We start from the raw sequence: 15,691 nt of genomic DNA, 5'->3' as shown, positions 1-15,691 counted from the left end.
AGCTGCCACGCAATTAAAATGTTTTATGCTTTGAAAGCCTGTAGACTTTTTAAAAAAGTAATTTATTAAGAATTTCAAATACAATTTTAAAAATAAACAGACAATTTATATACATTTCAGTAATCAATACAAAACATATTTCATTCAATAAATTAGTTAACTTCAAAAAAGAAAAAAATATACTTCTCCTTTCTCTTTGTTTATTACCTTCTGTACTATTTTAGATAAGTAAAAAAAGAATCTTCCTCCTCCACGTTTACATATTTCTCTCCATTTATACATATAATAAACTAGACTTTCATCTACATTTTACTCATTATAGTTCCATTCTCTCTAAAAAGTAAAACATGGAGTCGCATGGCGGAAAAAAAAGAAAACTTTTTCTCAGAAGTTATTACTCCTGTCCCTATAACTCTAAACATTCCATTTCCTAATTCTTAAACAAATACTATAATTTATAATATTGTATTGTCGAAGACTTCAGATCCTCTGAAGATGCCAGCCACAGATGCAGGCAAAACGTCAGGAGAGAATGCTGCTAGAACACGGCCATACAGCCCGGAAACCACACAGCACCCAATTTATAATATTGTTTAAATGGCTTCCAAATTTCTTCAAATCTCTCAAATCTGGTCACTTGCTGAAGCTGATCCCACTGCTTGTCCATAAGACTGAAACAAGCAACTTCTTGACAGCTGAAGGCTTGGATATGGAGTGGCAGTGTGCAAGAGCAGCAGTGGCGCAGTGGTTAAGAGCAGGTGTACTCTAATCTGGATGAACCAGGTTTGATTCTCCGCTCTGCCGCTTGAACTGTGGAGGCTTATTTAGGGAATTCAGAGTAGCCTGTGCACTCCCACACACGCCAGCTGGGTGACCTTGGGCTAGTCACAGTTCTTCAGAGCTCTCTCAGCCCCACCCACCTCACAGGGTGTTTGTTTTGAGTGGGGAAGGGAAAGGAGTTTGTAACCCACTTTGAATCTCCTTACAGGAGAGAAAGGGGGATATAAATCCAACTCTTCTTCTTTTTCTTCTTAATCTCCTCCTCCTCCTCCTCCTCCTCCTCCTTCTACTACTACTACTACTACCTAGCAGATTTTCAGTTCTCTGGGGGAGGGAGCCTTTAATAATATCAAATAAGAGCCACATTTTCTTGTCTGCCAATAAAGATCTGAATGAGATGCAATAATAATGGTGAATATATGCAATTGGGTAAGGAAGGTCATTTTTAAAAAATGAAAGGAAGTTGCTGGCTCAGGCTTGTCATTGAAAGAACAGCGCAGTCCGGAACCATGATGCTGTCAGCATTTTTTGCAGGGGGGGGGGGGTGGTTAAAAAAAAAAGAATCACCCTTTTAACAGGACCGTGAGTGTGCATGTGTGGTTTACACACATTTAGACTGTTGACCTTTTCCTGGCAGAGTGGCTTGATTATATAGGAGCTGTGAATGAGGATGTTGTAAAGAGCTTCATTCTATACGTGCATTGACCAGAGGCAAAAGGGAAAAAAAATCTCTTGCTGAAAGATTTAATTCTTGTATATACCCCGGCCTTGGCTTTGAGCCACCTGTGTCCTGTTGGACTTCCTGCCAGAGAAGCATCACATTTGAACTTTCCAGCACCCGGTCTCCTTTTCAAAAAGTTATCTTGCTTCCTTTCCCGCTATCTCTTGGCTGGGATGTTTAAAAGCAAGAGGTCCAATCCAGTGAGAATTAAGCCTTAAAATACTGGGGGCTCGACTGCTGCTCAAAGTTTAATATTTAAAGCTGACTGACTTCAATGGCGGCTTTAGAGGTTTCTTATGGATGGAAAAACAATAAAACGTTTCATATAAGAAGTGCACCCGTGTAGTTAAAAAAGTGGGAACATTTAAATACTTTTTTTTTTAAAAAAAGAAACAACTAATTGAACAGAAGGTTTAATGGGATATGATTGAATGTTTACATGATAATTCTAGATTTTGTTTCTGGTTGGTATCATATTGTTTATGCAGTGAAGGGTCTGCAAACAGTGCCTGGCTTGATCCAGTTCTATTGTGAGGGTATTATCAAATGGAATAGTCAGGAGGGGGCCTTAGGCTTAAGGTGACCAGATTGTCACCTTTGTAAACCGGGACCCGAGCGCGTGCACGTAGCCACAGGAGCACACTGCCTTCTGGGGCGCTCCCATTTCCCGCCCTGTCACACTGCCTTTTGGGGCGCTCCCTGTCCTGCCCTGCGGTGCCCCAGAAGGCAGTACACTCCTGCGGCCGTGTGCGCAGGAGGCTGCCACACTGCCTTCTGGGGCGCAGCCTTCCAAAAATTGGGATGGGGGACAAATTGTTTAAAAGCGGGACAAATTGTTTAAAAGTGGGACTGTCCCACCAAAAGCGGGACGTCTGGTCACCATACCTTAGGCAGATTTACTGGTGGTCCCAGGCCCCCAAAGTGTCCTGTTGTTCTCGACCACAGGTGGAGACTTCTGAGCTTTGGTCTGGTGGAACTCTCTATCAAAGGAGATCCAGGCCTTCATGGACCTGGCTCATTCCTGAGGGCCTTTAAGATTGAGATGTTCCACCAGGACTATAGTTGAGGACCGTGACCTCCCTGCCCTTCCCTTCCCTTTGTTCTTTCTCTTCTTCCCTCTTCCTGTTCTCTTTCTTTTCTTGCCCCTCCCTTAATTATTTCTCCCTGCTATTACTATTATAGAGGCCTCATCCGGAATTTAATTTTAATGATGCTAAATGTTTCAATCTATATTCTTGAGCAGTATCCGCCTTAATTGTATATTATGCCTCTTGGCAGCCTACTTCATTTGGGAAAGGGCGGGGTAAAAATTAAGTCAATCAATAAGAAAGTGCAGAGGTTTATGGCTGCCGAGTTGTCACGTACTTGCACCAGCTTGTGGCCTGTAACAAGCTGTGGTTTTTGTGCCCGTCAAAGCTTACAGGTCATCATTTCCAGGGGCAGCCTCTGTATACATAAGAATATTAAACAATAGTTTTAAATTAAAAGGCTCAACAACTGCAGAGCTTGGCCAACAAATCCTGCTCGCCAATGAACGTGGCAATTCCATTTGTGCAGGGAAACCCAGCCTACTATATTGCAGCGCTTACCAGCCCTATATATAGGAGAGCCTACATGCTGGCTAGATTTAACATTATGCCATCCCTGCTCCATAGAGGAAGACTCAAGGGTCTACCAAACGATAAGAGGCTTTGCCCCTGCAGTCCAGGGCAGTTGGATTCCATTGCGCACATTCTCCTCCACTGCCCACTTTACCAGAATCCAAGATCCAGCTTACTATTACAAATCATTGACTCTATGAAATCCCTGACAGAGCTTGATAAAGTAAATATGCTCTTAAACTGTAAAGACCTTGACTGTTGTCTCGCAGTGGCAAAGTTTCTGGCTGAGGTTTGCGAACTGAACTTATGATCCAGTGTGAAGTTTTATCTAGTAATTTTAACTGTATTTATATTGTATGTTCTGTATGCCATTAAAGGCTAACTGAAATTGAATTGAAATTAAAAGGCACTCTGTGTTTGGATGACGCACCCAGATATTGCAGGGGGCATCAGAGAAGAATTCTAGAGCGGCTCCATGTTAATTTGTTCCAGCAAAATCAAAAAAAGGATTTTGTAGCACTCTTGTGTACAGCATGCAACTGAAGCTGACTTAGGCAGATTCCGTATGGGCCAAAAACAGTGGTGTGAAAACGGTGTAAAATGGTTTAAAAGGGTGTAAAAGGGTTTAACACTGTTTTCACACTGCTGTTTTTGGGCCATGAGGAATCTGCCTTAGATCACAGTCTTTAAGGTTCTTCTTGCGGCTTCACCTGAGAAGAGGCATTCTCTCCTATGTGTGAGCAACAAGGATGCCTCCTCTTGGATGGTACTGGAAGATGGCTTTGCAGGTAAAAACTGTAACTCAACAGAGTTACAGCTGATGCATTCTCTTGGTCAGTACAATTCCTTTGACTTATATTTGGTTGAGGAGCACAGTTTTTAGCCAAGTGCTTTTTACCTCGTTATTTTAAACCACCGACTAAATGTCATCCTAGCAATTATGATGTATGGAATGATCTCCTAACATTTTTTCTATTTCCCCAGAAAAATTAAAATCAATTATTTCAGTTATTTTGTGCTGCATTTGACATCAGAACCTTGATACTACCTTTGGCTCATTCCGCACATGCAGAATAATGCCCTTTCAAACTGCTTTCAGTGCTCTTTAAAGCTGTGCGGAATAGCAAAATCCACTTGCAAACAGTTGTGAAAGTGGTTTGAAAACACATTATTTTGCGTGTGCGGAAGGGGCCTTTGATTGATGCTGCCTTTAATCTTATCACTAGACTTGATCTAGTATTTGTTAAAAGTACATCTGCTTAAGTGTCCTGCAGGTTCAGTAGGTCACAGTTCTGCTGTTCTGTATCCGCACTGTTTACAGTGAGTCCTACATTCAGTACCCAGTATCTCCAGACAAAGGTGATGTGAAAGGTCGTAGAGATCCGCAGCAGTCATAGCAGGCAGTGCTGATCTTGAGAGACCAAGGGCCGGATGAAGTTTAGGGTGGCTTCATGTGTTTATATACAGTGCACACAAGTTGGAAACGGCGTCTCTGGATCTCTGAGGATACTGTGAGGGATCCTGGGCTACACCAGTCAGATCTTGCGTGAGGGGTTGACCTACAACACAGTGATAGAATGGGTGCTTACTATGTAGAAATTCTCAGGATTCAATCCCCAGTTATTCCATAGCAGGCTTTCAAAGACCTGTAATCTGGTCAGAGCAGGTTATGTTGCGCTGCCTGTGCTTGCTCCAGATCCCTTCTTGCCGATTTCCCCTCATTCCAATAAGACTGCTCCACAGAGGCTAATGTGTTCACAATCCATCTCTGCCCCTTTCTCATCTCTCTCTATGCAGCTCTGGAAGATGTCTGTGTAAAGCTGGGGCAACGGGTCCAAAATGTGCCGAATGTCAAGAAGGGTACTCCAAGTTCAACAAAAGCATTTGCGAACCGTGTTGGTGCAATAACCATTCCAAGAACTGTGATCGTGAGACAGGTAAATCAAGGGCTGTTGGGGCGGGCGGAATAAGCCGATGGAAGGATACGAAAGGGGGTTTCTCCTCTCAGGGGAGTCTTTGTGGATCATTATTTTATTAGTCAGCATCTGATAAAAGTGTATGCAAAAGTTGATAAGTCTGACCTGGATAGCCTGCAAGGGTGGCCAACCTATGGCACTCCAGATGTTCATGAACTACAGTTCATGAATCTACAGTTATATCTACAGTTATATCTACATTATATCTACAGTTATATCTACATTCTATGGCTTATTGTTATATCTACATGAACTACAGTTCCCATGGCCAATTAGCCATGCTGGGAGGGGATGATGGGAATTGTAGTCCATGAACATCTGGAGTGCCATAGGTTGGCCATCCCTGACTGGTAGCTAAGCAGGATTGGCCCTGGTTAGTACTTGGATGGGAGACCTGGTCATTAGGCAGAGACAGGCAATGACAAACCACCTCCAGATGTCTCTTGCCTTGACAGCCCTACAGAGTCACTGTGAATTAGCTGTGCCTTGATGGCAAAAAAAGAAAAGGAAAAAAATGGACCCCAAATTACAATTTTGCAGGACTTATTACAGTTCTGCAGGCCCTGTTAAGGTGGAACTGTTTTGCCAGGGCTATGGCTGTGGGCTACAATAATATTCAAATGACTGGCCTCCCTTCTTCGTTCTCTTTCATTTAACTGCATTCTATGGCTTATTGTTATATCATATTAATTATTCCCCTTCTGGTTGATCTGGAAGTGACCGATGCACCTGGATATTGCGTTGTGTAGAAATTATGCTTTCAATATTGGGGCTTGACCAATGTGAACCACCCTTGAACACAAAGAGCGGCCTGTAAGCTGAATAAATAAATAGATAGATAGATTAAATACATATACATTTTAAATGCTCTGAATCACCTCTAGAGATCTATACATCTTTGGCTCAGGCAGGACGTACTAATTAACAGATCCCAGAGCCTCAACTGGTGACTTACTACAAAACTAGCTGAGTGCCTACAATTTTTAACAACCGTGGCATTTTCTGCAGAGAGAAGCACATTCTGTAACACTTGAAGCAAGTATACCTGGCCAGTGGGTGCCATTTCTTTCACGACTGGTGCTATTTGCACACAGTAAAATAAATAGGAGATGTAAATATTTATTTGCATATTATACGCGTGGTGGTCGGGAAATTATTTGATAGATGTTGAGCGCCCTCTAATGGCTGCCCGAAGCATATTTTTGTTATTGTTTTTTAATGGAGGATATGCAAAAGGAAACTTAACTTGTGAGAGTTTTTGCCTTCCAGCATGGTGGTCTTGGATGCCTATGCAATCGTTTGAATCTGTGCGTAGGGAGAAATCATCCGTGTGCATGCGTGAGGACGCATTGTCCTAGAAAGGCGGTGGTTGGAAATGCAAGGACCTGTTGGCTTCATGTTGCATCCCCCCCACCCCCCACGGAAGCACATTCCTAACTGACAAAAATCCCATTAGGAGAATGGATGCATGCCATGTCACTTTAGAGGGACCAGGCTTGGCAGCAGAGTCTTGAATTCCACCCATGAGCAGCCATTCAGCAGCTTAGCAGAAAAGGGGAAACGGGGACAGGGAGAAACACTCTTCACAAGCCGGTCTCCATAGCTGCCGTCCAGTCCCTCCTTCAGCAGGAAAGAGAGAATGGGGAATCCGGCTGTTCTCTGGGGCCCCTTCCGCACACGCAAAATAATGCGTTTTCAACCCACTTTCACAACTGTTTGCAAGTGGATTTTGCCATTCCGCACGGCTTCAAAGAGCACTGAAAGCAGTTTGAAAGTGCATTATTCTGCATGTGCGGAATGAGCCTGGGTTTTTTTACACCCATTTGTGTTCACTATTCCCTGTCTTATTTGCCTTATTTGCCTTGAGTTTTACTCTTCTTAAAAAACAACAGCAGCCAATTGGCCATGCTGGCAGAGGCTGATGGGATTTGTAGTCCATGAACATCTGGAGAGCCGCAGATTGCAGACCCCTGATCTAGCTCATTTATATCCTCCCCTACCCCCCCAAAAGCCCAGGGCACTGGACAAAATTGCTTTGGCATTTTGGATCAAAATTTGCATTGGATTGGATCAATAAGCTACTTTGGACCTTAACCTAATCAAAATAAATGTGTTTGGCTACCTGTTTTGGAAGCAATGGTGAGGGGGAGACTCCATCATAATGTAAATGAGAAGCATTGTTATTTCACCAGCCACTATGAACTTTTCCATTTCTGGTTTTGTTTGTAGGCATCTGTCTGAAATGTCAAGGAAACACCGAAGGACCTTATTGTGAAAAATGTACAGACCAGTCTTACAGAAATATCTTACATCACCACGAGTGTCTCCGGTGTCCCTGCTCCACGGTGTTTTCTACTGGCAGCTGTAGAATAAGTAAGACCGTTCTCTAAGTATTAGCGTTTGATCAAGAAAACTAGCCTCGCGGACAATTTAACACCCTGGATCTTTGCTTAACTGTGTGCGCAAACACATTTGATCCTGTGCTCCGCCAGTTTTATTGACCCATGCAGAGTGCTACGATGGCCAGTAGCACAAACAAACATAGAAAGGATTAGTGATGTCGAAGATAAATCCGTCAGTATCTTCCAGCAACGACACCCAAATGCCTTGGGAAGTCCGTTCAGAAATGTGAAGTTGTGCAAAATACAGCGGCCTGTCTATGAGCAGGGTTGCCAGAATGAATATATCTACTATCGACAGCCCCGGCTCCTAGTTTGTTTCCAGGTTCAATTCAAAGTGCTAGTTTGGAATCTGAAAGCCTTAAACAGCTTGGATCCAAAGTATCTGATGGACCCTCTCTTCCCATATGAACCTGCCTAGAGGGCCTTTGTCACAGGAACTCTTATTGTTCTGACGTAAGAGCTCATGACGTAGGAGCTCACGAAAGATCCTTAACAACCGCCACTCCTAAATTAGAACTCCCTAGAAGTGCATCTGGCATAATCTGACAATATATTTGCTCTAAAGGTAACTGTTTAGTGGGTCACAATAAGATTGGTTTTGGTTCCTTTGTCCTGTTTCGTTGATACTACTGGTTGGAATCGATGAGTTGAATGCACTTACGGTGTTTGATTGTAATTAACGTTGTAGGTTCTTTTTGTGGGGGAAGCTGAAGGTAGAAGTCATCCACTAGATCCGTGGTGGCGAACCTTTGGCACTCCAGATGTTATGGACTACAATTGACCATGCTGGCAGGGGCTGATGGGAATTGTAGTCCATAACATCTGGAGTGCCAAAGGTTCGCCACCACGGCACTAGAGGAATTAAATTCAGCCACTATGATCAGAGAGTATGTCTCAGAGTAGCACAGTTAGCTCAGCTTGTGGTTGTGTGCATGTTTCTCTACTTTTTGTCCTATACACGAGCCTCCTCTTTTTTCTTGTCTTCTATTTACATTTCTCCTGTCCACTTTGAGATACATCGTCTCTTCTCCTGCTTTCATTTTAGCTCTGTCTTCTCTCCACCCCCATGTCCTTATTTCCCATTTGAGAGATCGCCTGCGTCCACCTTCCCCTGCATGGCTTTCATTTAGCAAGAGGTGGGCGCGTGTCTTTTTTGTGTATGTACCCTGCTTAGTTCTCATTATGCCTATCAAACTCTGTCAGGGCTGTGTACCATAGCTAAGATGAACGTCACAAGGCTCTCACTCTCTGCCCCAATTTGCAAACCAAAGGGGGTGAATGGGGATAGGGACTTTTCTATGGCAAGACTTCAGGACTCCCTTCCCACAGACGTTCAGTACTGAGCCTATGGTCTTTTCAAGCATCCAGTCAAGGCATCTTAATGTTCCCACGCCTTTTGTTGACGTTTTCATCTTGCCTTGTATTATTGTTTTTTTCCTTCCTTTTTCTGACTTTTTTATTGTTGGGTTTTTTAAAATAATTTTTTATTGTATAGAATATTGTTGTATTTGTTACATTCAATATGTTTATTCAAACTATACATTTTTCCTTTTTCTCCCCCCTCCCCTCCTTCTTTTCATTGGTTATTCAAGCAAGCAGCAGAAGGTTCATTCTTCTTATTCTCTTGTTCCATAGTTCTTCGTTAAATCTGGCTTCTTCCATCCATTTCTCATACAATGTCCATAATTTCATAATATCTTCTAATTTCTCTTGCCATAGTGTATTTTTTGCCAGTCTCTCGAAAATTTCTAACTGTATTTGTTCCCAAATATATTCTAACCATTTTGAGACTCCATTTCTTGTTATCTTTCCAGCCCAACGCTAACACTGCATGTGCTGCTCTAATCATTATTTTATACATTGGTTCTTTATTGTTGGTTTTAACCTAGATAATTGGTCTTTTTTATTTTTGTTGGTTTTTTTGCTCATTTATTGCTGGTTTAAATTAGAGCAATGCTAGTTTTATTTTTTTTCCTTTCTGCTTTCATTAATGACCTCATTGCTGATTTTATTGGTTTTTATGCAGCGGGTGTTACTTTTTTTTAGGGGATTGGGTTTGCTGCTTTTCCTTGACCTGGCTCTCTCTGGCTGCCCACTCTCATCAGATCTTGGCTGCTAAGCAGGGTCTGCCCTGATTAATACTTGGATAGGAGACCACTGAGGAATACCAGGTTGGATGGGAGACCACTAAGGAATACCAGAGTTGGATGGGAGACCACTAAGGAATACCAGAGTTGGATGGGAGACCACTAAGGAATACCAGAGTTGGATGGGAGACCACTAAGGAATACCAGAGTTGGATGGGAGACCACTAAGGAATACCAGAGTTGGATGGGAGACCACTAAGGAATACCAGAGTTGGGTGGGAGACCACTAAGGAATACCAGAGTTGGGTGGGAGACCACTAAGGAATACCAGAGTTGGGTGGGAGACCACTAAGGAATACCAGAGTTGGGTGGGAGACCACTAAGGAATACCAGAGTTGGGTGGGAGACCACTAAGGAATACCAGAGTTGGATGGGAGACCACTAAGGAATACCAGAGTTGGGTGGGAGACCACTAAGGAATACCAGAGTTGGGTGGGAGACCACTAAGGAATACCAGAGTTGGATGGGAAACTACTAAGGAATACCAGGTTGCTATGCAGAGGCAGACAATGACAAACCACCTCTGTTTGTCTCCTGCCCCGAAACCTCTATGGAGTCTCCATATGCCAGATGAGACTAAACAGCATTTTCTACCACTACCATAAGCTCCCTCCGGAAATACTTTTTTTAAACAAAAAGTGCAAGGTTTTAAAAAACTGGATAAATGAATAGACGGATCAGCGATTTGACTCTGTGTACAGCAGGTTCCTACGTTCAGTTTGGCAACTAAAGAATTGGGGCAGCGTGCCGGATTCTGCCAACGGTTTTGTTTTTTCCTCCTGCAGGGTCTGGTCACCACACACCGACCTGTGACAAGTGTAAACCTGGCTACACGGGTGCCCTCTGCACCCAGTGTGACAACGGCTACTACAACTCTGACAGCATCTGCATAAAATGTCAGTGTAATGGGAACGTTGACCCGGCACGGACACCACAAGTCTGCAAGCCAGACACGGGAGAATGCATCGGCTGCCTCTACCACACGGCTGGGTTCCGCTGTGAAGCGTGTCAGGAAGGTTACGTCAGAAATCCCGAAGGAGGAAACTGCACCAGGAAAGGTGATGTCGTCTTCTGCCATTCATATTTAGAGTATCCTTGGCAAGAGCAGAAACTATGTGGGTTAGGAGAGATCTGTGCTTGGATCATCTAATGATTCTGTTAAATCTAGTTTGGGTGGTGACGACATACTGATTTTCATTAAACAGGGCTGTGCTGTGAGGGTTTATTTTCAGTGCGGTGTTTTTGTAGTGAGTTTGAAAGACTTGCAATACCACCATTAGCTCCATAGATGAGAAACTACAGGCATGACTTTCATATCTTTCTATTGATCCCTCTATAATAGTCAGTCAAAGCTTGGAGGAACATTAGCCTGCAAAAACAGGGAGACTAAAGTTTATATTCCATCTCTGTGATACATTCCTCTATTTAAGTCATTAGGCCCTGTGGCTCTTGTTAAATAAATGTAAGACCCTCAAGAGATCTGTCATGGATAAACCATGTAAATGGCGTCCCCTGAGTATGGATGCTAATTCCTTCAATGCTGATTTAACACCAAGATGATATATATCATAGGAAAGTTTGGAATGTAAAGGCATCCACTTTACAATCCAAATCATATGAGCAGTATTTGCAAACAATTGTTTGGAATGGTGCATGTATCACATGGGGTGCAGACTGTGGCCCCCGTACTAGCTGTCGCTCTGTTGGTGGTATCTGTCTTCATCATGTATCGGTAGGGCTCTAACAGTGTAGTCCGGGCGGGGGGAGGGGGAATGAAAGGGTTGTGGAATTGGCATGACCCTGTCTCTGGCGTAAACGCCACTTGACACAGCATAGGTGGCATCTATGTTGGCGATGGGGGTACTTATACTGGCACTGAGCAGCAGTGGCGTAGTGGATAAGAGCAGGTGTACTCTAATCTGGAGGAACCGGGTTTGATTCTCCGCTCTGCTGCTTGAACTGTGGAGGCTTATCTGGGGAATTCAGATTAGCCTGTACACTCCCATACACGCCAGCTGGGTGACCTTGGGCTAGTCACAGCTTCTCGGAGCTCTCTCAGCCCCACCTACCACACAGGGTGTTTGTTGTGGTGGGGGGAGGGCAAGGAGATTGTCAGCCCCTTTAAGTCTCCTTACAGGAGAGAAAGGGGATATAAATCCTCCTCCTCCTCCTCCTCCTCCTCCTCCTCCTCCTCCTCCTCCTCCTCCTCCTCTCTTCTTCTTCTTCTTCTTCTTCTTCTTCTTCTTCTTCTTCTTCTTCTTCTTCTTCTTCTTCTTCTTCTTCTTCTAAATTGTCTTGTTTTTTTTTTTTAAAAAAAAAAAAACCTTGCAGAACCCACACCTGGTCCAGAAGGTAGAGGACTCATCCCTCCATCTCCAAACGTCAGCGTGGCTACAACTGTCCCAACGATAGCCGTCAACAGTACATTCATCCAGACAATGGTACCATCGGTTTATCCCTTCAGCTCCTCTGATAACAGCACCTCTACGCTAGCCGACGTCTCGTGGACTCAGTTCAACATCATCATTCTTACGGTCATCATTATTTTGGTGGTTCTGCTGATGGGCTTCGTGGGGGCAGTCTACATGTACCGGGAGTATCAGAACCGGAAACTGAATGCCCCTTTTTGGACTATTGAGCTCAAGGAAGACAATATTAGCTTTAGCAGCTACCATGACAGCATTCCCAACGCGGATGTCTCCGGCTTGTTGGAGGATGATGGGAATGAGGTAGCCCCCAACGGTCAGCTGACGTTAACCACTCCCATGCATAACTACAAGGCATAACAACAAAACTAAAAGAATTTACTTTGAAGCCCCTACGTGGAGCAAATTAATGTAGTGTTCACTGGGGGAAGTACCGCTCAATGATGCAACTGTCCCAGACAAGGAAAACGGAGTACTTCCCCAGTGTTGGCATGGCAACGCTTTGTTAGCAGCCAATGAGGGCTGGGCAGCAGAGATGCTAGAGGAGTTTCAGGTAAATATTGTGTTGGGTTCAGAATTTCCCATCAAAATGGCATTATGGACAATAACTTGTATTTAAAAGGGGGGCGGCTGCTCTGAAATATATTTTTATATAGAACGACGATGGAGACATACCAAGACATCATCTCATACTTGATCAAAAGCAATGTTTGTTCTGGAATCTTAATTTTTAAGCTCCTGCGTTAAAAGGCGGAAGGTGACCAAGTGAATTCAGAGATGGTGCTCTATTTCATGTCCTGATGGTTTTGCTATTTATTTCATGGCCTGATAGTTTTGCCATTTAAAACAAAACAGAAAATGGGGTCGTATTGGTTTCACGGATTGGCTAAAAGCATCCCAACGCATACTCAACAGCAATCAAGGATTTTAATTCTTTGTATTGTCGAAGGCTTTCACGGCCAGAATCACTGGGGTGCTGTGTGGTTTCCGGGCTGTATGGCCGTGTTCTAGCAGCTTTCTCTCCTGAGGTTCGCCTACCAAACGCAGCACTCAGACACGAATCAAAGAACACGAAAGGCACTGCAGATTATTTCAGCCAGAAAAATCAGCAATAGCAGAACACATGATAAACCAACCTGGACACAAAATATTATTTGAGAACACAGACATTCTGGACCACTCTGACAACCACTACGTCTGACTACACAGAGAAGCCATTGAAATTCAGAAGCACATGGACAATTTCAACAGGAAGGAAGAAACCATGAAAATGAACAGAATTTGGCTGCCAGTGTTGAAAAACTCTAGAATCAAGACAGTGACTAATCAGCTCCACACAAACACAGGACAACTATAGACAATAGCAATCGAAGGAAACAAAGACCAGGATACTTCTATTCAGATGCATTCACCTATTGACCTTGCTAACTTCATTGTTACTCACAAGTTACAGACTTCTTTGTGACTCACATGCCAGGCTACTCTATTCAGATGGCCTCACCTTTTGACCTCACAGTATATATACTCCACTTGCTTTCCATTCCTACTATCAGATCCTCTGAAGATGCCAGCCACAGATGCAGGTGAAACGTCAGGAGAGAATGCTGCTAGAACACGGCCATACAGCCCGGAAACCACACAGCACCCCAGATTTTAATTCTTCTTTGACACCCAGGGCAGAAAAGAAAGAGGTTGTTGATGAAGTCAGAGAGGGTTTGTCCGTCTTTCTTCCTTTTCTGCAGCCTTCCTCCCAAGATGTCAACGCTATTTAAAATGCAAGGATCCCGTTTTAGCTTTAACAAACTTGGATTGAGTTCAAGGAAGGGGAACGATACAGGGGTAGCTTTCTCTCAAGTCTCCTCTCCTGAGCAGAAGCATTATGTGTACAGAATGTAACAAAAGATTGATAAGACATTGTATTTGTAACTATTTGTACAAAAATATCCCGAGTCATATTTTATTCCTTTAGATTTTATCTGTACAGGAGTTCATGGCATTGTAAAAAAGAACAAAAACCAAACCAACAAAAAAAAGCAAGTATTGCTTAAAAGAGTTGTAAATGTAGATAGCAATATGGTTGGAGCTGGGTCTCCACCAACCGTTCTTTACTGAGGGTTCCTCTTTTGATGATATGAATTACTTTTTGTCTTGAAACTGATCATGCTCCTTGCTCGTTTGCATCATGTTTTTTCTCATTGTCCCTCTGCCCCCTCATTATCGATATGTTTATCGTTGAAGCATTGGTCAATTTTTGGCAACCAGACATGATCAATGGAAAAATGGATGCTTACCCAAAATGCATAAGAACATAAGAACAAGCCAGCTGGATCAGACCAGAGTGCATCTAGTCCAGCTCTCTGCTACTCGGAGTGGCCCACCAGGTGCCTGTGGGAGCTGACATGCAGGATGTGAAAGCAATGGCCTTCTGCGGCTGTTGCTCCCGAGCACCTGGTCTGTTAAGGCATTTGCAATCTCAGATCAAAGAGGATCAAGATTGGTAGCCATAGATTGACTTCTCCTCCATAAATCTGTCCAAACCCCTTGTAAAGCTATCCAGGTGAGTGGCCATCACCACCTCCTGTGGCAGCATATTCCAAACACCAATCACACGTTGCGTGAAGAAGTGTTTCCTTTTATTAGTCCTAATTCTTCCCCCCAGCATTTTCAATAGATGCCCCCTGGTTCTAGTATTGTGAGAAAGAGAGAAAAATTTCTCTCTGTCGACATTTTCTACCCCATGCATAATCTTATAGACTTCAATCATATCCCCCCCCCTCAGACGTCTCCTCTCCAAACTAAAGAGTCCCAAACGCTGCAGCCTCTCCTCATAAGGAAGGTGCTCCAGTCCCTCAATCATCCTCGTTGCCCTTCTCTGCACTTTTTCTATCTCTTCAATATGCAGGGATACTTCTCCCAATATGAAAAGGATACTGAGAAGGATTGGAGTACTTTTCTGCTGTTGAGTTTCCGCTAGACCACGGGTTCCAAACCTAGGGTTTGTGTATCCCCCAGTGGTACATGCCAGAGCATTTGGGGATACGTGGAAAAATTCCAAATGGGTTTGCTAATACGGGGGTACAATTTTAGGAAAATGGGATGCCAGGGGGTTCACAAGTTTGCAGCTTCATATGCCTTTCTGAACAAGCAGTGGAGACATTTAACAAATGAGGATTGCAACAAATTCTGCTGGAAGTGGAATTCCGCTCCAACTCTGACTATCGTACTTCAGAATTCTTCCATACATCCCCCAAAAAGCTTTATTGACTGAACAGAATGTAGAGATTTCTTATGAGCCTCATAGCAACCAAGGAAAGACAGAGGGCCCACTCTGTACTTCTGTAGCTGCTGGCATGAGCTGATAAAAGCAACATGGCATTGTGGTTAGAGCAGGGGTCTGCAACCTGTGGCTCTCCAGATGTTCATGGACTACAATTCAGGGGCTGATGGGATTTGTAGTCCATGAACATCTGGAGAACAGCAGATTGCTGGCAGGGGCTGATGGGATTTGTAGCCCATGAACACCTGGAGAGCCGCAGGTTGCTGGGGCAGGGGGCTGATGGGATTTGTAGTCCATGAGCATCTGGAGAGCCGCAGGTTGCTGGGGCAGGGGCTGATGGGATTTGTAGTCCATGAGCATC

The 15,691-nt window shown here is 43.7% G+C and overlaps 1 protein-coding gene across 1 annotated transcript in view; it reads left to right on the top strand.

Annotated features, from left to right (window-relative positions):
• The window catches only part of MEGF9 (multiple EGF like domains 9), a 91,957-nt gene extending 78,933 nt beyond the window's left edge, over window positions 1-13,024 (top strand). Inside the window, exons 3-6 of the mRNA XM_048513450.1 lie at window positions 4,900-5,039; window positions 7,308-7,451; window positions 10,413-10,685; window positions 11,959-13,024. Of these exons, the coding sequence (XP_048369407.1) occupies window positions 4,900-5,039; window positions 7,308-7,451; window positions 10,413-10,685; window positions 11,959-12,413 (1,012 nt within the window). The 3' untranslated portion in view covers window positions 12,414-13,024. The remainder of the gene's footprint in view (window positions 1-4,899; window positions 5,040-7,307; window positions 7,452-10,412; window positions 10,686-11,958) is intronic.
• The last annotated feature ends 2,667 nt before the right edge of the window (window positions 13,025-15,691 follow it).

Source organism: Sphaerodactylus townsendi, linkage group LG12 (genome assembly GCF_021028975.2).
Source record: "Sphaerodactylus townsendi isolate TG3544 linkage group LG12, MPM_Stown_v2.3, whole genome shotgun sequence".
Classification (NCBI taxonomy): Eukaryota; Metazoa; Chordata; class Lepidosauria; order Squamata; family Sphaerodactylidae; genus Sphaerodactylus; species Sphaerodactylus townsendi.
The sequence above is the reverse complement of the archived record's forward strand: the minus strand, read 5'-3'. Positions and strand labels throughout refer to the sequence as shown.